The following is a 24,241-nucleotide window of genomic DNA, read 5'->3' on the forward strand; positions in this document are numbered from 1 at the left end:
CAAAACAGAGCCCCCACCCCCACAAGAAGCCTGGCATACTAGAGGGAGAGCCAGACAGCACGCACACAGGGGCGAGGTGATTTCAGACTGTGTTAAGCACTATGAAAGAAATGCACAGGACCTGGCGCGGTGGCTCATGCCTGTAATCCCAGCACTTTGGGAGGTCAAGGCAGGCGGATCACGAGGTCAAGAGATTGAGAACATCCTGGCCAACATGGTGAAACCCCATCTCTACTAAAAAAATACAAAAATTAGCTGAGCTTGGTGGCGTGCACCTGTAGTCCCAGCTACTCAGGAGGCTGAGGCAGGAGAATTACTTGAACCAGGGAGGCGGAGGTTGCAGTGAGAGGAGATCGTGCCACTGCACTCCAGCCTGGCGCCTGGCAACAGAGCAAGGCTCTGTCTCAAAAAAAAAAAAAAAAAAAAAAAAAATTAAGAAATTCACAGGGAAGAGCGGGGCACAAAGGAGCAACCTGGCTCTCGGAGGGTGACACTTGAGTGGACGTGGAATGCACTCGGGGCGGCGGGAACAGTAGACTCAAAGGACCTGAGATGGAACGCTCTGGAACAGGAAGACAGCCACTGTGGATGCAGTAAGGAAGAAGGAAATGAGGTCTGAGAGGTCAGTAAGGGCCACTACATAGGTTCTAAGAGTTTGGCGTTTTTGGCTTTTATTCTAAATTCTGTGGGATGCATTCTCAGAAACGATTTCTTGCTGCCAACTAAACTGTAGCCTTTGGCAGCTTGCCCCCACCCCCGCCCACCCCGTCTATAATTTCCTGCCCATCCATTCACCCATCCTTTCAACAAACACTTATGGAGCACCTACTGTGTGTCAGCCTGGCCCTGGGGAACAGCAGTGACAAAGCAAAGCCCCTGCTCCCGGAAAGCCCGCCTTCTGGAGGTAGAGACCGTCACCCAACCTCTTCTGCACGGGAGCCGGCTCCTCGGACTCCACCCTAGACACCCGCAGCCGCCAGGTGGCGCTCTGCGCCTGCTCTTGGACAGCGGCTGGGGTCGCCGGGCCGGGGCCCAGACTCGGGCCGGGGCGCGGGCCGGGGCGGGGGAGGGGCGGCCGGGGAGCGGGGGCGGGGCTCGCGTCGCAGGTTGTGTGACTTTGGGTTTGACCTGCCTGGAGATGAGCTAATCCCGCAGTATAATAGACTCCGTGGAGATAGGGAAAATGGCTGCGGCGCTATCTGCGTCGCCATGGGGACCATCGCGCGCACGCGGGCGGGGTGCGAGCCTGGAAAAATACAGCCTTTGTCGGCGGCGCGTGTCACTCACGGCATGGGGACCTCAGGCGGCGGGTTCGGGCTTCCTTGCCCCAGCTGCAGAGCTCCGGCGGGGAGGCTCTGGGGCTCGGACCCCCGGGTGTCCCCAAACTCCGTGGACGGCCCCTCCTCCTACACTCGCACACTTCGTTTTCTGCCAAAAAGTCTCCTGTGACACAGCACGTTCCACCTGGCCGCTCTGGCGTCTGTCACAAGCGCACACACCATTCCCTGTCGCTTCCCCAGCCCAGAGTCTACTCACGCTGGCACACGGACAGGCCCCAACTACTGCAGTTCCCCCGTGCCCCTCACGCAGCTCACCTGGGCACACCTGGGCAGATACAGCAGGACACACAGCCTCATGCAGACCCGAGCACATCACAATCACGCCCAGAGGGAGCACTGACACCTGCACGTTCACCTCCAGCAGGCACAGGAAGCTTGTGTGCCCTGAAACACAACTCAGGGTGGGCACCTGCATACACACCGCACATCGACCCTAGTGGCCTCCAGCGTGCCCTCCTAAACAGCCACCTCCAGGGCAGACACAGTGAGGCACTGGCAGGACGCTCATCCTCTGCACTCGGACACGCGGGCTTGCACTCCCATTCCTCCACCACGTGTCCAGCCACCCTGGGCCGCATGCCTGCTCACATGCTCAGTGCAACACCGCCTCCTGTGCACCCTCCAACCGCCTCATCGGTTACCTTCGGGCACTCAGCACACACACGACCGCCATGCATGTGCATGAATGGACTCGCACATGTGCACTTTTTTGTGGCACACTTGTTTGACACACCCGCACACTCGCATCGGCGTTAGTCCATGCACTGGCACACCCACGTGTCCGTCCAAACACGCCGGGCACACAGGGGCACACACTCCGTGGCCCTGGCAGGCAGGCGGGTGGTTCGGGCACGGGGCGCCCGCGTGCCCCCAGCGGACGGCTATCTGCCTGCCCATCAGCGCGCGGATCTGCGGTGGTAAATGATGCATTCGATGGCGGGCGCATTTGTTGTGCGCTCTCTGAAAGGGCTCCGATAATCTGGAAGGCAGAGATAAGGAACACCATTTATTCCGCGGCACTTTGGAAACAATTCCCAGCCCTGTACAACCCCATTCTCGGGCAGCCTCCGGGAGCCGGGCAGATAACGATTGGCTATTCATTATCTTCGCCGGGAACAAAGATTAGCCGGCCGAGATGAAAAATTACCCGGGACAGCAGCGCGGCCCCGCGCGGAGCCCCCTGCCCGCCGCCACCGCCCGCGCCTCAGTACCCCGCCCTGCCGGCGGCCCGCAGCTCTTGCCCAGCCCGGCCTCGCCCCGCACCCGGCGCTTCGAGTCTGGCGGCTGAGCCCCGTCTGCCTTTCCATCTCAGTCTGTCTGTCCCATCCAGCCCATCCTTACTTTGTGTCCCCACTCTTCTCCGGGGCCCTTCTCACCTCTGTCCCCCATCTTGCAGTGGCTCTTTGAGCCTCTCTGGGGTTCTCTTCCCATCTCTTTATTTTTCTCTTATCTCTCCAGCCTCTCTTATCTCTCATGTCTCTATGTCTCTCTGGTTATCACCTTCTCTGCTTTTATTCCCATCTTTGTGACCCTTTCTGCCACTTTTTGGTTGTTTCTGTCCCTGAGTGTCCCCAACCCCAAGCCCTGTCCCAACCAGTGCCTCTCCCTTATTGTTTTTAAAAATCTGTCCTTGGGCCTCCCATCTCTTTCTCCACTGCTTGTCTTTCCCCACTCCTTGTCTCTCTGGATCTTTCTGTCACTGGATTTCCATTTCTCTCCATCCACCCCACCCTGAGGGCCCCACACCTCCAGGTCTCATACCTCCTGCCTCTCAAGGCTATGAACCTGGCTGCAGACCAGAGACTGGAAGGCTCCAGCCAGCTCTGGTCTGGCCAGTCCAGCCTTGCCCAGTAGGCAGGAGGCAGGTGAGGTGGGGAGGTGGAAGGCCTGCAACCCCCTTTCCAAGGAAACAAGACAGAACTAGAAAAGGCCCCATAGGCACCCAGGCCCTGCTCTTGTGCTTCAGACTAGCTCGCCCATGCCCCTCCCCGGTGAGGCCCGGGGCCTTGGGATCTGGTGGTCCCAATGAGGACACCTCATTAGAGCAGTTATTCAGCATGGCGCTGGCGACAGCAGATAAGGCTTATCAGTTCATCTCCCCTCCCACAGACAGCAAGTGCCCAGCAAATGGTACCCTGGAGCTCCACTGGCGGCCTGCCCTGCTGGTTAAGGAAGGTCTGGATGGTGGGTGATCCTGGGGGATGCACCCCCTCCCCCGGCGTCACCCAGGACACACACCTCCACAGTCCACAGAATAGGGCTGCACTGGCCAGGGAAACATGCATTTCAAAGATGTAGTCATATGTATAGTTGCCCACAACTCAGATAGGCGACACAAATGCCCACGCCAACACACATCAATTCATACATGGAGCTGTACATAGACATGCAGACATGCTCGGATACATCTCCTCCCCACCAGCAGTTCAAAGATAAAACAATACACACTGATACCCTATGTTAAAGACAGTTGGGCATGCACACAGCCAAACGAATGTTCATATACACAAATACACACACCTCACAGCCATCAGTTGCAGAATTATACATGGATATCCAGACACATGCAACACACCATACACACACATACCTACACATACACCAGTTCAAGCACACATGCAGATACCCAGGCACAAACTATTAAAGACATACACAGGCCAGGCGCAGTGATGCACATCTATTATCCCAGGACTTTGGGAGGCCGAGTTGGGATTGCTAGAGTCCAGGAGTTTGAGGCCAGTCTGGGCAACATAGTGCGACCGTGTTTCTACAAAAATAAAAATTAAAAAATTAGCCAGGCATGGTGAAACATGCCTGTGGTCCCAGCTACTCAGGAGGCTGAGGTGGGAGGATGGCTTGAGCCTGTGAGGTTGAGGCTGCAGTGAGCAGTGATGGAACCACTGCACTTCGGTCTGGATAACAGATCAAGACCCTGTCTTACAAACAACAACAACAACAACAAAAAGACACACAGTAACACATGCCTAGATATATGCATACACACACACACACACACACACTCCAAAACACACCAATTCATAGACATGCCGCACGAGCACTGCTACAAACACAGGACACACTCTAATTTTCAGGCAAACACTTGGAAATCCCCACCCCCTCATTACATGAGACTCTGACATGATGACCCCACAGACACAGAGCCAAAGGGACACACAAGCATTTCCACAGACACACTCTCTCGTGCCAAGTTCCAGGGTCATGCTCTGAAATAGCCGTATTGTGACCTACTGCCCAATACACAAACTCTCAGGAACCCACAAGAAGAAATGGACATACTTATATACCCAGTTTTGCAGACACTCCTGATGTGATCATAAATGCATGCAGACACACCTGGGCACACAGGACGTAGGCTTTGGGCCACATGCATAGAACACACACACAATGCAATAGTCACCACCAGATTTGGAGAAAGACCTATAGACAGCAGGTGTCACAAAGATCAGGGGACAGACACACTCCTCTGTGGCACACCTGGGCACAGGAATACAAATTTCCCTGTCCTTCCAAGGCCAAGGACTTTCTCTCTGGGTCCAAGGTCCCCAGGCCACTTTCACCCTCCCTGGTCTGATGGAATGGGAATCATAGGGGTGGGGGGGTGGGGGGAGACATTGGCTGGCTGAATCCCTTAGTAAGAACTTTGGCAACACAAGGACTGGACTTTCTTTGCCCACAAACTCGGGGGCCATCCTGGGATGAGGACTCCCACACTCACCTTCTCCCCACCTCCTGCCCCCCACTTCTGTGAACAAGCCCTCTGCACCCTTCCTTGTTTCCTCCTTTGTGAGAGTCTACCCCTGGGAGATGGGCCAGGGGACGCCAGACGGTGGACTTCTAAAGTGCTCTGGGTCCCCCAGAGTTAGGAACTGGAGTGGGGGTGGGACAGAGAGAGGAGCTGTGCCTCTGCACTTAGCTAAACCAGTCTGGCTGCGAGGGCGTCCTGAGTGTGCGGAGCTGCATCTGAGTGTGTGGCCTTGTGTGTCGGTATGATCCAAGCCGTCTGAGAATGTCCTCAGGGCCACAGCTGCGTGCACATGTGTACAAACGTGTGCATGTCGGTGCGAGCACTCCTGGAAGTGGATTGAAGACAGAGGAGCGGGGTCTGTGTACCATTGTGAGTGACTGCGTGTGCCTACAGCTCCTGAGGGTCCCTGGGGGGAGTCTCAGTAAAGACGTATCCCAGGCTTTCTGATCGAGCATCCCTGAGGTCAGGGGCGCGCGTGTGCGCTCCGGAGAGGGCGGGAGAGGCCTGGAGTGTGGATGCACAGGATGCGCGCTCCCTGAGTGCCTAGCGGCCCTCGGCCGGCCTGGCGGCTGGACCTGGTAGACCGGGTGCAGAGCCCCGGGCACCCTCCTGCCCCCTGCGGCGCTCCCGCCCCCGTCGCCACCCCCTGCCCCCCCGCAAAGTGATGTCGAAATAAAAAGCCGCGTTGCGGGACGGTGGGGGAGAGAGAAGCAGCGTGAGCGCGAGGAAGGTAGCGAGGCCAGCGCCGCAGTGCTCGCTGCTTAAGTCTGTCTCTTGCCTGCCGCCACCTCCACCCTAGCCGGGCCCCGTCGCCCACCAGGCGGACAAAAGCCGTCCGCTGAGCACCATGCGGCCGCTCGGCGCGCCGCCCAGGCTCTGCTGGTGAGCGCCGCCACCCCGCGCCCAGGTTCTGCGAGCCCGCCCGCCGGCACCTCTCCCTGCTCACAGCTCCGCTCGGACCACGTCCGCCCGGGGGCGCCGCCCACCGCGCCTAGCTCGGTGAGTTCCTTCCACTTCCAGCCGCCTGGACCCGGCCCTTCCCGCCCCCGGCCCGGCCAGCCGGGCACCGAATCGCTTGGTCCGTTTGCCCTGTGGCCCCTATCTTTGGGGCTCTCCTTGGCCCTGACAGAGACCGGAAACCCTGATTATAGGGACTTGAACCAGAGGGAGTATTTGGGGACTTGGGGACAGCAGGCCCGCCTGGGGCCTCCAGTCTTCCCATTTCTCGGAGCCACAGGCCAACAGTCCTTGGCATTCCCAGAGCCTCGCAAAGTACCCCCGCCTCCCGGCCCCCGAACTGGGGCCTTTGTCTCGGCCGCCCCCAACCCCCAGGCTGCCGCGGCGAATGCGTCCGAGCAGGGCCGCAGACCGGCGGCTGCACCTGCCGGATGGTCCCGTGCGCCGGCTTTTCGCGGCTTAACCCGGCTCGCTCCTGCTTGCGCCCCCGCGCGCTGCGCCACGCAGCCCTTTATCCTGTGTGACTGGGGTGCGGGTGGGGGAGAGTGCCGGGTCTGGAAGTCTCCCCCCGCCTGAAGCTGGAGTCGGAATCCGTTTAGTAGGATTTCAATAAGAATGGGGCCGCCGCGGGCTTGAGAATCTGCCGCCGGTAGGCGTAGACGACGTTCTGGATCTGTTTGAAAACGGGGCATTTAAAATTATTCGGTGGCGGCCAGGCTTGAACTCCGGGTTGCTCCAACCACGAGGGGAAAGGCCTCGCGTTCAGGGCCCCCGTGTGTGGCGGCCGCTCCTTTACCGGAAAACAAGGAAGGAAATTCGTTGTTTTGGAAAAAGCCTCCTCTTCCGAGGTCGGGAACATCTGGTGGTGAGCTCCAGGTCTACGCAGGCACCCCGTGCTGGGATTCGTTTATGAGCAGGCAGGATTTGAGAACCAGGTAGGGCCCGTGCGGCAGCCCAGGCGTCTGGAGAGCGTTTCCCAGCCGGGTTGACAAATCGCAGACAAATTGCGTCTAACGAAACGGATTTACCAGTTGTCAGGCCGCCGGCTCCGGCCACTCCGAGTAAACCGTGGCTGTTCCTGGAGGAGGGAGAAGGCCGGCTGGATTGTCTGAGGGTCTCAGCAGGGCCTCGTGGGGAGGCTGCCAGGCTTGAATGTAGGGGTCGGAAGCAATACAGAAGCTCGGAGGCGCCTGGGTCCAGGGTACTGAGACACCTAAGACGTGGGGGCCACAGATTCTAGGATTCCCAAAAAGGCAGAACAGGAATGGGGTGGGAGAAACTGCACTGAGGCTGAGGGAGGGAGCCTTCTGATTTGGGGGGCTGGAATTGAGCCCCAAAGAGCAGGAGGGGCCGTTATAGCCGTAGTCCCCCCTTGGGCACCCCCTCTGGAGGGATGACTGCTGGCCTGAGATCTAATGACTCGTCTTTAAGGAAACTTCTGCACCCATCTGCTAAGGCACCCCACTTCCTCTCTGTACCCCTCAAGGTTTATTGCCAATTTGGGGCTGGGAGACCGCTGGGTTGCGAATTAAATTTCTCTATAGAAGGTAGTCCCTTAGCAAATGGGTTTTCTTGACACCCCACTCCCAGCCCCACACCGCGGGCCAATTAGCTGCCCATAAGGAAAAGGCGAGAAGAATTAGGTTACAAAGGAAGGGCAAACTTATCGTCCCAAAGGGGCCGCCTCGGATGAGCTAAGTTTAAACAAAGGGCTCAGAGGGCTGCAAGGCCCGGGAGACCTGGGCAGCTCTGTGTCCGGCCTGAGACCAGCGGCTTAGGAGAGGCAAGGCGAAGCACTCTAGAACCGAGCACCAAATCTGCTGCCTCCCAGGCAGAAGCACCCACTCAAACAGTGACGATCGCCGCTGTGAGTTCTCCGGCCACTTGAAAAGGGTCCTTAGAAATTTCTGTTTCCTGGCTATCTCCAGTCCTCGGAGAAATCTTGTTCCCAAGTAAGGAAAGTGACAGCTTCTTAATGTGATCAAAGGCAGCGCCAGCATTTCCAACTATGCTCCCCGAACGAACAAAATACTGAAAAAGGGAATGTGTCCTTCTGAAGGTATCTGGGGACCCCAAAGTTCAAGGCCGTAAACTGGAGTAAATCCGCTCTCAACAGGCCTGGAACAGCGCCTCAAGATCCCAGCCGATTCTGGGGGCTGCCTAGAGCCTCCCCAGGAGTTTGTTTGGGGCCCGAGGTGGGAGGATGGTGTCTCCGGTCTAGTGGGGAGGAGCCCGGTTGGTGTCCGTCGGTCTGTCTGGCTCACACAGACATTCACGAGCGCAGGTCCCCATTTATTGGCCAGCTAGGCCTCCTGCTACCTGGCGCCGCATTTCTCTCTCCCAGGCGGGTGCGTTTCCGCCAGAGAATGCAGCAGTCCCGCATCCTACGCAGGACCTGCAACCGAGGTGGAGGCTTCAGTTAAGCCTGCCCTTGCCTGCGTTGTCAAGGAAGGCAACTCCAAGGGCTGCAAGGACCTGGCAGAATTCCTTTTTCCTTTTTTTCCGCCACAACCGGATTGCGGGCAAGGAGGCTGGTTCGGGTCTCCTGAGGCTCCGGCTTAAGCACTCCTTAACCGCCCTGCTAAGCCTCTCTGCGCGGCGATTTTCTGAGCTGCCGAGCGGGGTAATTAAATCCCTTCCCTCGCTCCGCTCTGCGCCAGGCAGGCAGCAGCGCAGGGCTGACGTTTGGGCAGGGGACTCAGTCAGGCTGGCCACCTCCACTACCGCAGTAGCCAGGACGCCGCCGCGGATGGGTTAGGCACCGAGCTCGCGGCGCTGAAACTGCGGCTGCACACAGAACGGAGGCGGGGGGTGAGGGGTAATTTTTTTCGCGCCTTTTGGAGAAAAAGGCGAATTACCTGCTTTTCCGGGGGCGGTGTGCAGACACTTCCCTGCGAGCCGCCGCGCAGATCGCGGCCGGGCGGGAAGCTTCCGCTCGGCCCTGGCGTTCACAGCCCAGCGGACAGCTGCAGGTCTGCCTCCCGCGCTGGGTCCCAGGGTTCGCGCTCGAGCCGGGCAGCTTTGCTGGACGCGGGGGATTATCCCCGGGGCCGCGGTGTCTTTCAAAGGGTCCTGCTAGGCTCCGGAGACGCCAAATAGGCTCGAGTTCCGCTGCGATCTCATTTTACGCGTTGATGAAGAATCGTAAGCTAAAGGTCGGGAGAAGTTGAGAGACCGACCGACCGAGAGACAGTGGCCCGGCCGGACTGCACGCGTAGAGGGGAGCGGGAACCGGGAGGCACCGAGACAGCTCACCTGCCGGGCCTGGCCGCGGAGGCCCGGCGCCGGGGACCTAGCGCTCTCCCTCCCGCCTCGCGCGCCTTTCCCGGCTGGCGCAGGCCTCCGTTCCCGCGGAGTGGAATTCGGAGCAGACCCGACTCCGCTCGCCCCGGAGTGGAGGGGAGCGGGAGGATCAGCAGGCGGCTCCGGCAGGCAGGTCCCCCAGGGCACTAGACACGCTGGTTCCCAGCACAGTGGAGCTCTGCGCCCCCCCCAAGCCCCGCGGTTTACCTGCGTTTGGGCCTCGGACAGACAAACGGACGCCAGACGCAGAAGCAGGAGGAAGCCCCAGCCTGAGCCAGCGCCCACTCGGCGCTGCCCTGAGCTGGCCGGGGAGGGGGTGACGGGGGCGCGCCCGCGGAGCTGGGCCCAGCCGGGCGCCCCCGGAGCGGAGGGGACGGAGGGCTTTCCTCCCTCCTCGGATTATTAAAAAGTTCATTTCCTGGCGAATCGGGTGACGTCAGGGGCTCGGCGTCGCGGTGGCGGGGCCGCCCGGCCTGAGAAGCCGCCTCCAGTTACCCAATTACCGACTGTCAATCCCGCCGCCCCTCCCCCACTCTCCCGGGGGTGGCCCGGACCCCAGCCCTCCTCCTGCCCCTGACCCACCTGGGGGCCCTCTGGACTTCTGCCCCGGGAGCCTCGGGCCCAGCAGGGAAGAGGGCTGGAGGACGCGGTTCAGTCCTCCCAGTACTCAGCACCTGTCTAGGTCCCCCCAAATGCCTTTGTCCTGGAACCCCCCCGTCGGCCCGGGGCTCTCTTCGAGCCTCCGTCTCCCCTGTCTGTACAGTGGGAGGGGGCAAGACTTATGTGCCCAGCCTACTCGACCCATAGAGCCGGATCGCCGGGCTGGAAGTGAGTGGGGAGCAGTTTCAGGTGACTTAGGGGACGGAGACCTCAGACCACCGCCTCCCCCTCACCAGAGGCCACCTCGGGGACCCCCGGCAGGAAAAAATGCCACCTTCTGCCCGGGGTCGTCTCCCTCCAGCTGGCGCCGGCGCCAGTCCGGGTCTCCACGGCCTCGCCCCAGGCAATTGGGCCCGTTGGCCTTCGAAGTCCATGCCCGGGGAGGGGATCCCCCTCCTTCTCTCTGGAGCCACCGGCTCTGCCACCTCCACTGGGTCAAGCACAGCCCTTAAGCGGCCGCGTGTCTGAGGCTCAGGTGCCCTCTAGGGCCCTGTAGTTCCTGCCCCTCTCTGCCCGTCTCGATTCCTGCTGTCCTGCAGCGGTCCTCTGGGCCCTCCCAACACCCCGCCAGCCCAGCCAGCGCTGGAGCTGGGGGAGGGAACGGTCTGGGTGGGTAGCCGCGCTCGGACTGACCGCGTTCAGCGGTGAAGGATTGTGGCAGGGTTAGGGTCTCAGGGAGAGGCCATCCAGAGGGTGCGCGGCCCGGGCTCCTGCGGAGGGGGGAAGTTGGTGGTTAGTTACTGCTAGGGAGGCCCAGAGCGTCGAGGAATCCCGGAGTGTTCGCAAGAGGGGCTGCAGGGGTCGAGCCTGGGGTGAGGGTCCCTTGGTAGTGGGGCGCGTTGGCAGCAGGGGCCGCCTGGGGTGCGCAGGGAGGGGGCCCGCCGGCGGAGGGGGGCAGGCCGGCGGGTCAGTCCGGGAGTCCAGCGGTTCGGGAATTGCGGACGTAGCCAATGGGAGGCGGAGGTTGGGCGGCACGCGCCACTGATTGGCTGGCGTGGGCTTCTTAGGCGTGCGCGGCCCCCGCTTCATGTCTGTGCAGGAGTCGGCAGCTGGCGCCAGGGCGGCCGGAGGATGCCGAGGGGCCGGAGTCTGGCGGGCCCGAGGCCGAGACGCGCGCTACCCCCCGCTCCTACCCTGTAAGCCCCGCCAGCCTCCGGACTCGCTGTCCCTGGGCCCGTCGCCTCCGGGGCTCCCGCTCGAGCTCCTTCACTCTTAGCGGCCGCGTCCCTCCTGTCCTCACGGCTGCGTTTGTAAGTTTGGGGTTCATGAGCAGGCTGGGGGCCTGGGGCGCTCCTAGCTTTGAGGGGACTGGGGGGTGGCTCCGGGCGAGGGGCCAGGCTACGGGTGACTGCTTTGGTGTGCCTTTTTGAGAGGTTCTGGCTGTGACGCTTAGGACTGCGCTTAGGGGCTGCGTGTGCGTGTTTGGGGGTCGAGGTCAGTATGTGTATCTGTCGCCAAGCGTGGGTGTGTGTCTCTGGGATCAAGTGCGCCACTGGGTGCCCGGGCCCTAGTCTCCAACTTTGAGTCTGTGTTCCTGTGTTTGTTTACCGGGCGGGGGGTTCAGTATGAGTGTCTGACTGAAGTGCTGCTCTGTGCGTTTGTTGGGGTCACTGGTGTCGGGGCCGGTCCCCGTCCCCGGGTGTGGCCCCATGTGCAGGAGTGTGTGGCTCTGGGTCTGCGGGTCACCACGTGAGTGTGCGTGGCTGAACCCCCTCCCCCGCCTTCCTTTCGTTTTGAGCTTTGGGCTTCCTCCCACCCGGGACTGGTCCTCGTTCTCGGAGGAGCTGGGCTGGGGCTCCGTGGCGCGCAGGACACCTCGTGGTGGGACTTTGGGGGTGTCAGGCACTGGCGGCACGCCTCACGCTCCCTTCCTCGCACAGGGCCGTTGCCGCCTCCACCCAGAGCCCGAGGCGCCGCCGCCGGCCATGGAGGTGGCGCCGGAGCAGCCGCGCTGGATGGCGCACCCGGCCGTGCTGAATGCGCAGCACCCCGACTCGCACCACCCGGGCCTGGCGCACAACTACATGGAACCCGCGCAGCTGTTGCCTCCCGACGAGGTGGACGTCTTCTTCAATCACCTGGACTCGCAGGGCAACCCCTACTACGCCAACCCTGCCCACGCGCGGGCGCGCGTCTCCTACAGCCCGGCGCACGGTGAGCGCTGGGCCCGCGGGGATGGGAACCCAGGAGCTGCGCGCCAGGCGAGGAAGGGGAGGAGGGCCCAGCTACTCGCTTCCCGGATGTGGGATCTGCAGGAATCGAGCTGCTGAAAAATCGGGGAGGGAAAGGTGGGGGCAGCGGCCGATTGGGGAGGCTCTGGGACCCATAGGGTTTCTGTCCATTTCCAGCTGTCCTTTGAGGGTTTCTGTAGGGCCTCTCCGGTGGGGTTCCTTCTATGCCGCTTGTCCTTCAGCTCGGACTGACATTCCTAATTATTATCGGTGGGGTGTTAGGTTTCTGGTTTTCTTTGGGGAGGGGATGACGACTTGTTCTGGGAGTCGTGATCTCACGTGTCTGTCAGGGCGCCCCTGCCTCTGCCTACCCTGATCCTTTTGCCCACCCTGACCCTCTCTCCCTCTGCCCACAGCCCGCCTGACTGGAGGCCAGATGTGCCGCCCACACTTGTTGCACAGCCCGGGTTTGCCCTGGCTGGACGGGGGCAAAGCAGCCCTCTCTGCCGCTGCGGCCCACCACCACAACCCCTGGACCGTGAGCCCCTTCTCCAAGACGCCACTGCACCCCTCAGCTGCTGGAGGCCCTGGAGGCCCACTCTCTGTGTACCCAGGGGCTGGGGGTGGGAGCGGGGGAGGCAGCGGGAGCTCAGTGGCCTCCCTCACCCCCACAGCAGCCCACTCTGGCTCCCATCTTTTCGGCTTCCCACCCACGCCACCCAAAGAAGTGTCTCCTGACCCCAGCACCACAGGGGCTGCTTCTCCAGCCTCATCTTCCGCTGGGGGTAGCGCAGCCCGAGGGGAGGACAAGGACAGCGTCAAGTACCAGGTGTCACTGACGGAGAGCATGAAGATGGAAAGTGGCAGTCCCCTGCGCCCAGGCCTAGCCACTATGGGCAGTCAGCCTGCTACACACCACCCCATCCCCACCTACCCCTCCTATGTGCCTGCGGCTGCCCACGACTACAGCAGTGGACTCTTCCACCCTGGAGGCTTCTTGGGGGGGCCGGCCTCCAGCTTCACCCCTAAGCAGCGCAGCAAGGCGCGTTCCTGCTCAGGTAAAGGCAGGTGCTGGGAACTGGAAGAGGGGAGCATTTGCCTTTTTGTGGTGGGGGGCTGTGACTTGGGAGAGGGGGTAGTTTTGGTCTTCCAGATCTGGGAATGGGTGATGTCTCTCTCTAGTAGCCCCCAACAGATGTTTGAGACCCGAGGGTTGAGGAGAGGAGTTTTGGCATTTTCTTAAGGGTTTCCCTGGCCCCCGAAGTTGAGTTCCTTGCCCCACGCCCCTTCAGGGTTGGTCACTGCCTGACAAGAACACAGTATGGGAATTCCCCCTTCCCCTCCCTGAATCCTAAGTGAAAATTCAAGCCACCTCAGGACTGAGCCTGTGAGACGAAGGAAGCGAGTCTGTATGTGCATGTGTTAGGGAGCGTGTGTGCATGTGTGTACGTGTGTCTGTGTGTATGTTTCAGGAACACAGGAGATTCCAGATGCTTAAGGAATCTGGGTCTCCAACTCAATCAGTCTGATCTTGGGATTTCAATGGTTCCCAATCTCCTCGGGAGATTTCCCCTGAAGCAAAATTCCCAGGACCTACTCCTGCTCCCTGCCCCCTTCAGGCCCTTCCCTATCCCTCCCTGAGGGCTGGAGTGAGGGGTTGAAGCTGCAGTGCCCCCGCCCCTTTTCCCGCAGCTGGCTGGGGCCAGACTGGGTTTGTCCAAGAATCTGGCCGCAGAGCAGAAACCCAGAAACCCGTGGGTAGCGAGGGACTCCTGCTGTCCACGTCTCTTTCCTTGATCCCGTTGAGCCACGGAGCGGGAAGGTTTTTAAAACAGTTACTCCAAAGTGCAGGAACCACCGTCTCTCGCTACTCTGCGCTGCTCATTTAGTTTAAACTAAATCAAGAACAACTTCCTGGGGAACACATTGCCAGGCAGCAGTCCTGCTCAACTTCGACCCCAGCCCCAGCCCCAGCCCCAGCCCCAGCCCTGGCTGGCCCCAGCACCCGCTGAGCCCCGGCTTAGGGTCCTAGCTCTTCTCAGGCCCATCAGCTTGCCTTTTCTTGATCCTTTCTCCCAAGTTTGTTTTGCATTTTATTTGAATTCCAGATGGCCTTTTAACTGAAAAAAATAAAGTAATAACAAACAAACAAACAAACAAAAAAAAAAAAACAAGGCCACTTAGTCTAAAAATGAAAGAGCTTATTATTTATTTTATTTTAAAGAACAACAATTTCGATCCATTATTTCCAGGACTCAATTCTAGGGATTCCATGGAAGAATAGAAAAGTTGGGAAGAAAGAGGGAAATAACCCTGGACTTAGAGCAGAAAGACAGGGAGAGGCAGACACAGCTGGGTAGAAAGGAGACGGACAAGAGGGGGGAAGAGACGGGCCGGAGCGAGAAGGAGAGAACCACCTGGGCCCAGACGCGTTGAGCTGGGTGACTCCTGCCACCGCCCTGCCCTCAGCAAAGTTTGCAGTAAATACCCTCGTGGTCGCTCCAGAACGCCTGGGGCCCTGGGCCCCTCCTCCCTCATTTCCTGGCCTCCTCGGGAGGATTGGAAGTGGGGGATTTGGCCTTGGGGGATCTTGGTCCCCTCCCATGTGGGACCCTCTGGGTACCTCTTCCAGCCTAGGCCGTCGCAGCCAGGCCCAGGCTGACCTCGTGACTGAGAGGCACCGGCACTGCTCAGCCAGCAGCTCGCCTGCCACAGGCTCCCTCCAGAGACCTTGCGGGTTAAGCAGGCCCTGTGTCTCTCCCTGTTCTCCTGCAGAAGGCCGGGAGTGCGTCAACTGTGGGGCCACAGCCACCCCTCTCTGGCGGCGGGACGGCACCGGCCACTACCTGTGCAATGCCTGCGGCCTCTACCACAAGATGAATGGGCAGAACCGGCCACTCATCAAGCCCAAGAGAAGACTGGTAGGAGCGGGCACAGTGGCTGGGAGGGGGCTGCTGGGCAGGAGCTGGTGGTTAATTAACGGGAAAAAAACCTCCTTCGAATGCAGACGCTTTGCCCCTTGAAATCCTCTTTTATCGTGAAAAGCACTGGGATGTCAGTTGGGGTTGCCCCTCTTTATGGCCAGATTCTTTCTGGCCAGATTTCCTCCTCGGGTGTAGGGAGCCCACTGGCTACCTTTGTGCCACCCCACTCTGCTCTGGGATCCCCAAAGTTGACTGTCCACAGGTCTGACTCCTGTCCTCTGGCCTCTGCTTACCTCTTTTTAAAAATAGGGCCATGAAGTACTTTTCCTTGTGGCTCAGCCCTTCCCGACCGCCCCACTCACAAGCTCCTCGTGCTTATTTAAATAAAACACAAACTCACACCGGCCACTAAAAAAACCTGCCCTTTATTATTTTTCCATGGAGTCACCTATACTGTGTATTTTCATTTGAGTGATTTTAAAAAAATGCCCTTTCGGATCTCCTGCCGGAGTTTCCTATCCGGACATCTGCAGCCTGAAGATAAGGAAACTTCGTGTATCTGTTTCCGGACTCTGTGAGTTTTTAGAGTCTCCTCAGCTCAGTCCTGCCTCTCGCTGGGCTGTTTTGAAATTTCTAATACCCTCCACTCTGCAAATAATGCGTAAAATGCTAAGAATAATAAATATATTTTTTCAGGGCAAAGTGATTTATGAGGCTTAAATCGTTCCCCCTCTTTGGGGGCCTTTTTTTTCCCCTGGAGCGAGGGCAGGGTGAGGCCCGGGTGGGGGTAGAGGTGGAGGACACAGTGCTGGCCCCTGAGTCAGAATTCCAGCTTCAGGCTGCTTACTCACCCCTCCCTGCCCCCGCGGCTGCAGTCTGTCTGTCCCTTCTGTGACCAGGCTTGGGCCTGGGGCCATTCCAGGCTCGGCAGGCCTCAGCCCCCAGCCCCCATGCTCACCACCTGGCGCACTCCAGCCTGCGGTTGCCTTAGAAGTGTTGGGGGACCCTCTCTGTCACTGTGGGGCTGGCGCTGGTGGAACCGGGAGAGGGGATCTGCTTTCTTGGGTGAAGCCTCCCTCTAGTTTCTCTAGGGACCAGGCACTTATTTCCAGACCCCACCTCTGCCAGGCATTTCCTGAGTGACTGGGGGTTAAAACTCTGAAAGTTGGGGTATGGTTGGCTGGATAGGTGGGGGTCAGCACTCAGACCAGCTGGAGAGATGGAAAAGCTCTGTGTCTGCACTGCCCACTGTGGTAGCCCCTGGCCGCATGTGAATATTGATTGCTTGAAATGTGGCTAGTGCAACTGAGGATTTTTAATTTTGTTAACTTGTAGTTAGATCTCATTTAAATGTCTGTCTGTGGCCAGCTGCTCCGGCGTTGGATGGTGCAGCTCTGCACTCTGTAAACCTGCGCTGGCCTCAGTGGCACTGACTCATCGGGGATTATGGGTTTTGAGGGGAGTCGTGCTGGAGGAGACACAAAATCGGCCCCAGACCCAGGGGCTTGAGGGGACCAAGCCAGCTCAGTCTCAGAATGCCTGTGCTATTAGAGAGCCCTTCTGAGGGCCTCAGTTTCCCCATTTACGGAGTTAGATAGCAGGGCAGTTGGGGGAGGTAGCTAATTCTCCCCTCTAGCTCTTGCAATCCTGTTGATTCTAACATCAGGCTTCTGAGAGTTCTTTATTCTAAAGTTCCGTGAGCCTTGACTTATTTCGTTCTCAAATTCTAAAATTCCATGGTTCTGAGATGCCTTGATTCCCCAGTGAGATTTAGCCCTCCTTGACTGAGTCGGTGGGGGCCGAGGGTGGAGCGAGGGTCAGGGAGGGAGGTCGAGATGGGCATGAGAGCCCAGCCTGCTGACGCTGCCTTGCCCTCCCAGTCGGCCGCCAGAAGAGCCGGCACCTGTTGTGCAAATTGTCAGACGACAACCACCACCTTATGGCGCCGAAACGCCAACGGGGACCCTGTCTGCAACGCCTGTGGCCTCTACTACAAGCTGCACAATGTGAGTGCGCCCCGCCCTGGCTGCCCCACCCCTCCCTAGGGACCTCTGCGCTTTGTGCTGCCAGGCAAGAGGCCCCAGCCACAATATCCAGCTTGGCTTGGCTTGGGAAGCCGCTGCCCTGAGCGAGCGCCAGAAGGGCTTCCCGTCAGAGGGTGCGCTTTGCCTCTGCTCAGGAGGTGGAGCTGGCTGGGGCAGGGTCCCGGAGGCTAGGGAAGTGGTCTCTTTGCTCAAAAAAGGGTCAGGGTGTTGGGGAGCACTTCAGTTGGCTGGGCAGTGCTGGCATGCCGTGGGCAGAGCCAGGGAGGGTGTGGGTTAGCCCCATACACCAGAACCCGCCCTTCCTTGAATGGTAGCCATCTGGTGAGGGGACTATGAAGGTCAGGCAGAATTCCTGGCTTCCTGGGACCCTCAGCTTGACCTGCCTCTGGCCCTCGCTATGGCAGCGGTGGGACATGTTGCTGGAGGAAGGAATTGGCTCCCTGAAAGCTGGTGGTCGCCTCTAGGTTAATAGGCCACTGACCATGAAGAAGGAAGGGATCCAGACTCGGAACCGGAAGATGTCCAACAAGTCCAAGAAGAGCAAGAAAGGGGCGGAGTGCTTCGAGGAGCTGTCCAAGTGCATGCAGGAGAAGTCGTCCCCCTTCAGTGCAGCTGCCCTGGCCGGACACATGGCACCTGTGGGCCACCTCCCGCCCTTCAGCCACTCTGGACACATCCTGCCCACTCCAACGCCCATCCACCCCTCCTCCAGCCTCTCCTTTGGCCACCCCCACCCGTCCAGCATGGTGACCGCCATGGGCTAGGGAACAGCTGGACGTCGAGGACCAGGCACTCCCGGGATGGGTGGACCAAATCCTTAGCTGCCCAGACTTTCCCGAAGGCCAACACCACTCCTGCCAGCCTGGCTCGGCCCAGCACCCCCTCTCTTGGAGGGTGCCCAGCAGCCTGCCAGCAGTTACTGTGAATGTTCCCCACCGCTGAGAGGCCACCCTCCGCACTCGGCCGCTGCCCAAGTGGGGTTTCCTGCATGGACAGTTGTTTGGAGAACAAGGACAACTTTTTGGAGAGAAAAGGAGGGGATGGGACAGACAAACGCAACCATTTTTAGAAGGAAAAAGGATTAGGCAAAAATAATTTATTTTGCTCTTGTTTCTAACAAGGACTTGGAGACTTGGTGGTCTGAGCTGTCCCAAGTCCCCTGGTTCTTCCTCGGGACTTGGCGGGTCCACTTGCCAGGGCTCTGGGGGACAGATCTGCAGAGACCTCAGCCCGTATCCCCTTCTCCTCTGGCTTCCCTCTCTGAAACAGCCAAATTCCAGACTGGGCTGAGCCAAAGCCAGAGGAGCCAGGGCCTGGGGAGGGTGAGCTGGTGCCTCCTTCGATGGGCCAGGCCCTGGAGGGCAGAGACAATCACGGGCGGTCCTGCACAGATTCCCAGGCCAGGGCTGGGTCACAGGAAGGAAACAACATTTTCTTGAAAGGGGAAACGTCTCCCAGATCGCTCCCTTGGCTTTGAGGCTGAAGCTGGTGTGACTGTGTCCCCTTACTGAGCGCAAGCCACAGTCTGTCTTGTTTGTCAGGTGGACCCTGTAAATACGTCCTTTTTCTGCTAACCCTTCAACCCCCTCCCCTCCTACTCTGAGACAAAAGAAAAAATATTAAAAAAAAATGCATAAGCTTAACTCGCTGATGAGTTAATTGTTTTATTTTTAAACTGTTTTTGGGTCCAGTCGATTGTACGTAGCCACAGAAGCCCTGCTCTGAAAGGAATAAAACCCACACACAAGGCTGCCACTTTGCAATTGTTTTTGGAAAAGTGCTGAGATCCCACATCCCTAGTATGAAAGCTGGGGGTGGGGAGGGGCCCTTGCTGTCCTTGGTTTCTGGGAGCTGGTTGGCATTTGCTGGCTTGGCAGGGGGTGAAGGCAAGAGTAGGGGGCAGGTCAGGACCAGGACCCAGGGAGAAGCTGTGTCCCTGCTGGGGTCCTGGGTCCAGCTTGGCTGTGGCTGTCTGGATCCTTCCCAAGGTACAGCTGTATATAAATGTGTCCCGAGCTTAGATTCTGTATGCGGTGATGGTGGGGTGTGGTGGCCGTCAAGGGGCCCCTGGCCCAGGAGGAGGATTGTGCTGATGTCGTGACCAAGTGCAATATGGGCGGGCAGTCGCTTCGGGGAGCGCCACAGCCGGAAGTAACTTATTTTGTACTAGTGTCCGCATAAGAAAAAGAATCAGCAGTATTTTCTGTTTTTATGTTTTATTTGGCTTGTTTTATTTTGGATTAGTGAACTAAGTTATTGTTAATTATGTACAACATTTATATATTGTCTGTAAAAAATGTATGCTCTCCTCTTATTCCTTAAAAGTGAGTACTGTTAAGAATAATAAAATACTTTTTGTGAATGCCTCTGGCCTGTCTTGTGGGCTCCCGGGATGCTGAGTCCTGGGTGCGAATTTGGGCAGCCAGATTGCATTGCTTTTATTGCCGGGGTGGCTGTGAGGGGAAGGCCCCTGGAATCTGGGGTTGGGCCCTATTGGGCCTGATTTAGTCACTGATTTGGTCTGGGTCTGATTTGTCCTAGTGGATGGGAGGATACTAGGGGAGCATAGGGAGGCTGTGGTTTCTCCAGCCTGTGGTTCACCCCTGAGGGCTCAGCAAGGCTCCTGCAAACCCCATCTCCATTTGCTTCCTCCCAGGTGCTGAGCTTCCTCTCAGGTCTGGTTTCTGAGATATTTGGTCATCAATATTCCTGTTCATTGACAAACTTGACCAGCCATGTCTGTGATTACTGATGTTATTGATTGCTGTCATCTTTGATCAGTGTTGTTGGTCATCAATGATAGGTACCATTACTGATATTCCTTCCAGATCAATGACATGTCTGATCATGAGAGCCTGCCATCAGAGATACCTGATGACTAACAACTGATCACCAATATTTCATTAATGCCTCTTCTTAACCATGTGTCTGATCACTGATACCCACAAAATGTGATCACCAATGTCTCCAGTGACTGTCTTTGCTCACCAATAGTATGCCAGATCATAGTATCCCTTCTCACCAATATGTTGATTGCCAATGAGCTTTGTCACCAATGTTCTAGGCCATCAATAAGTATGACCACCAGTGTGATTGGTGTTTTTTCTTGAGATAGATTGATCATTCACATGTGATCTCCAACATCTCCGATCACACTGTTTCTTATCACCAGTGTTTCTTTAACAATGTCCTTGATCAGTTGTTTCTGATCACCATTCTCTCTCCCAAGCGATGTGCCTGATGACCAGTGTCCCTGATCATAGGATCCTCTCCCCATCAAATTTCCTATCAATGCAGTCACTGGTGTTTCTGGTTCCCAATATCCCTGATTGCTCAACTCTGATCATCAAGATCTCTTATCACCAATGTCTCTGATGCCCAACAACAGTGATTGCTGAATCTTCTTCAAAGTCTCTACTGACCAATGTCCCCATTTTTCAAAGTCCCTTATACCTCTGATCACTGACCTCCCTGGTCACTAATATGCTTGGTCATCAGCATCCCCAGTCCCCAATGTCTCTAATCACCAAATTCTCAAATCACTGATGCCTCTGCTTACCAGTGCCCTTGATCCTTAATGGTCTGCATCTGGTTTTCTTCATCAAGATCTCTGGACCCCACGTCTCCAGCCATTGATTCTAGTCACTAATATCTCGTGTACGTTTGGCCATCAAGGACATGGACACCCTATGCTTTCCCCACTAATGCTCTGGGTCACCCACAGCTGAAGCCACCCATGCCCCTGATCAATGATTGATGATATATTTGATCAACAATGATTCTGGTTGCCAAGACCTCTGAGCACTGGCTCCTGATGGCCAGCATGTGACACGCCCCTCCCTAACTAGGTTGTGCTTGACGGACATCATCTCTGGCCGATTCTGCCGTCCCTAATGACGAATCACTCTGATTGTACGTCTCTGGTCAGCCATGGCTTCTCTTAACCTTAGCTGTCGTCATCTTTGACCACCAGGGTCTTTATTCACCAGGGGCCCTGAGGACGGGTACTTCTGATTGCTACCATCTTTGTTTGTTGACGGCTCTGATGTCCACTTGGTCCAGGAGATTTTCCTTTAATTCTTCCCAATACCATGCTGCTGACACTGGGAGGTCCCTTGCTTATAGCTGGGCAGGCCAAAGTCCCGGGAAGGTCAGCATCTTGTCCCAGCTGTCCCAGCCCATCAGGATAGACTTTGACCTCTGGACACTCCTGTCCTGCTGTGCCACCAGTATCCCCGCCTGTCCTTCCCAGTGGATTTGACACAGTACAAACAGGAGCCAGCCTAGGGCTTGGCAGGGTAGACATGTGTCTCCTACCTGATTTGTAGTGGCCCTGGGCCCCCTGGCCTCCACCCTCCATAGCTCCAGAGCAGGAGGCCTTCTCTCCTCCTGCCAGCTGTAGCCACAGTGAGAGCAGATATGGTCCTCTCTTCTATGCCCCTGGATCCTGATGGCAGGATTGTGTGTTTCTGCAATCAGGTGTTCACGTGTGCACGGATGTACCTGTATGCCACACACTGTTGTAGATGTGTGATTGATAGGTGTTTTTTCTTGAGATAGATTGACCATTCACATGTGATCTCCAACATCTGTTGATAAAACAAATTAGAATCTGTCCTCAAGGAGCTTACATTCCAGGCATGAAGCATGAATAATAACTCTACTCGGCCTCTGGTGAACCATCCTACTTGCCTGGCCCAAAATCCAGAACCCAGAGCCAGCCCTGGACCCCAGAGCTTAGATTTGAGAACCTGCAGCCTAGATCCCCAAACCAGGACCCATAGCCCTATGCCCCAGAACTCAAGAACCAGAGCCTTAAACACAGAGCTCAGAGCCTGGACCCTTCAACCCAGAACCTGCAGCCTGGGGCTCAGAACTCAGAACATACCAAGACCTCTAAGACGGGGGCCCACATCTCAGACCTCAGAATCCAGCTCTCAGAACACAAAGCCCAGAACCTGGGGCCCTGGGTGTGGAACTCCAAATCTGCAACCTAGAGCTTGGAGCTCAGAACCCATAACTCAGTATTAAGGACATGGAGTCTTGGGTCTAGAATCTAGGTCCCAGAACCTAGAACCCCCAAATCCGAACCTAGAATTTGCCTCGGGACTCAAAGGCCAGAATCCAGACCCCTAACCCAGACCAGCCATCAAAAGAGGCCTCCTTGTTTCTCTGTCACTCTCCTGGCTTATTTCCTTCCTCCTGTCAAGCAGCATTTTTACAGCACACAGTGCCAGGTTCTCTCATGAGTGCTGGAAAGCGGGCAGCCAGCAGAAACAAGTGGATAAGTGGATGAAAGCATCTCTTCGCCTTGTGACACCCGCCGTAAGAGAGCAGGGGCTGTGCCTCGTCACTCTTGTGTCCCCTATGCCCCCAGTGGCTGGTGTTAGGTGCACCCCAGTCACCTGTAGACTAGATGCATTCACTTTCCCACACATGCTCATCAGCCTTGTTTGTTCTTGGTGTTAGGTGGGGAATAACACACACAGAGACTCTTGTTCTTGTGGCAAACTCCCTCAACTCACTGGCAGGAAACTCTTGGAAAGCAGGAGCTGTTTCTTTTTTCTTTCTTCCTTCCTTTTTGGAGACAGGGTCTCACTCTGTCGCCCAGGCTGGAGTGCAGAGGTACAATCATAGCTTACTGCGGCCTCTAACTTCCGGGCTCAAGCCATTCTCCCACATAGCTAGGACTATAGGTGTGCACCACCATGCCCAGCTAATTTTTTTTTTTTTTTTGTAGAGACAGGATCTTTCTATGTTACCCCAGCTGGTCTCGAACTCCTGAGCTCAAGGGAACTGCCTGCCTTGGTCTCCTAAAGTGCTGGGATTACAGGTGTGAGCCACCCTGAATTGCAGGGGCTGTTTCTCACGAGGAGGCAGCAGCCAGAGCTGGGGAAGGCTGGGGGATGGTGTTGAGTAGAGATCGGGGTGAGAGCCTCAGATTCAAGTTCCAGCAAGTCAGTTCAGAGCAAGGAACCGGGGCTCAGGGGCTGCAGTTTACAGCTTCTCTTCCCTCCTTCATTAAACAATTCACTTCTAACAGTGACTCCTGCCTCCCCGAGTCACTCTGCATGGTAAACAGTTTGAATTTTGTGGCCACAAAGTGCCCAAGCAGGACCAGGCACGCAGGCCGGGAGCTGCAAGAGGCCATCTTGAGCAGGTCAGGGTGCCCTCGGTGATTCCCCAGGGCCTGGTGCCAGGGTGACCGAGTGGATCGGCCTTCTTCCCTCCATTTGTACCCGGTGGGGCTGGCCAGTCCTGGACTCAGCTCGGCTTGCCCAGCCCCTTCCTCCCTGCCTTGCACAGGGACAGACACTTCCAGGCCTGTCTTTGATGTCCATTTGTAGGAAGAAATCAAATGCCCTTTGTAATTCTTAGGGATCAGTGCTGTTCTTCCCCACAGTACCTCCTACCCCTCTGGAGACCCAGTGCTAGGATGGGAAAGGGTCCTCAGGGCCACAGAAATGGACGCCACCCCTGGGTGACGCCTGCCATCTGCCTGACACAGGTACAGAGTCACCTGAGGAGCGGGAAAGACGAGGGACAGCAGGGGAGGAGGTGGGTAGAGCCTAAATGAGTTCTCATACAGGACAGTTCGATTAAAACTCTGCTGGGATTTTTTTTTAAAAGGCAAAATGACAAATGATTCCAAACTTTATCTGGAAAAACTAACAAGATCAGCAGAATAAGTCAAAACTTAAGAAAAATAAAGTGAGGTGTGTGAGAGAGAAAATGTGTGTGTGTGTAAGAGGGAAATGCTTTCCGATATTAAACAAGATTCTATTATCACAGTTGTTCAAACCTTGTGGTCCCACTGTAAGAATAAACAGATCAATGGCACAGACTCAGTAAACCCACAACAGACCCTATTATTTACAAGATAATGGGTGATAAAGGAGACATCCTGAATCAATGCAAAGGTGGAGGGTTACCCAATCCAGTGGCGTCGGAACAACTAGCTGGTTAGCATCTCACTTGGTGAACGCTGTTCTGTCCAGACAGCAGGCAAGTGTGTTTGGGCAGCATGAGGTTTTACAAAATGGGAATGAGTTGCAAATGATTTCAAATTAGGAGA

At 57.1% G+C, this 24,241-nt stretch overlaps 1 protein-coding gene and 1 long non-coding RNA gene across 3 annotated transcripts; one reads left to right on the plus strand and one right to left on the minus strand.

The window, feature by feature from the left end:
* Positions 1 to 1,063: 1,063 nt before the first annotated feature.
* Positions 1,064 to 9,894, minus strand: LOC116542834. 2 transcript variants are annotated; one of them, XR_004265367.1, is made up of 3 exons: positions 9,574 to 9,894; positions 8,922 to 9,212; positions 1,064 to 2,319 (listed from the first exon to the last, which is right to left on the minus strand). It is a non-coding gene; the product is annotated as an uncharacterized LOC116542834 (long non-coding RNA). The 2 variants fall into 2 exon arrangements; XR_004265366.1 differs by having other exon boundaries at positions 9,319 to 9,894.
* A 1,028-nt stretch (positions 9,895 to 10,922) lies between these two features.
* Positions 10,923 to 19,528, plus strand: GATA2 (GATA binding protein 2). Its single transcript, XM_032267985.1, has 6 exons — positions 10,923 to 11,276; positions 11,907 to 12,180; positions 12,614 to 13,255; positions 14,973 to 15,118; positions 17,002 to 17,127; positions 17,631 to 19,528. Exons 2-6 carry the CDS (start codon positions 11,952 to 11,954, stop codon positions 17,928 to 17,930), a joined length of 1,443 nt encoding a protein of 480 aa, XP_032123876.1. The 5' UTR covers positions 10,923 to 11,276; positions 11,907 to 11,951; the 3' UTR covers positions 17,931 to 19,528.
* The last annotated feature ends 4,713 nt before the right edge of the window (positions 19,529 to 24,241 follow it).

This window comes from Sapajus apella, unplaced genomic scaffold, assembly GCF_009761245.1.
Source record: "Sapajus apella isolate SASKATOON/1434 unplaced genomic scaffold, GSC_monkey_1.0 scaffold174, whole genome shotgun sequence".
NCBI classification, from domain to species: Eukaryota; Metazoa; Chordata; class Mammalia; order Primates; family Cebidae; genus Sapajus; species Sapajus apella.

Bases quoted from the DNA above. Each gene is read 5' to 3' on its own strand.
- GATA2 (XM_032267985.1), top strand. From the start codon at position 11,952: ATGGAGGTGGCGCCGGAGCAGCCGCGCTGGATGGCGCACCCGGCCGTG. The intron at 13,256-14,972 runs GTAAAGGCAGGT...GTTCTCCTGCAG, and splicing joins CAAGGCGCGTTCCTGCTCAG to AAGGCCGGGAGTGCGTCAAC. The intron at 15,119-17,001 runs GTAGGAGCGGGC...TTGCCCTCCCAG, and splicing joins TCAAGCCCAAGAGAAGACTG to TCGGCCGCCAGAAGAGCCGG.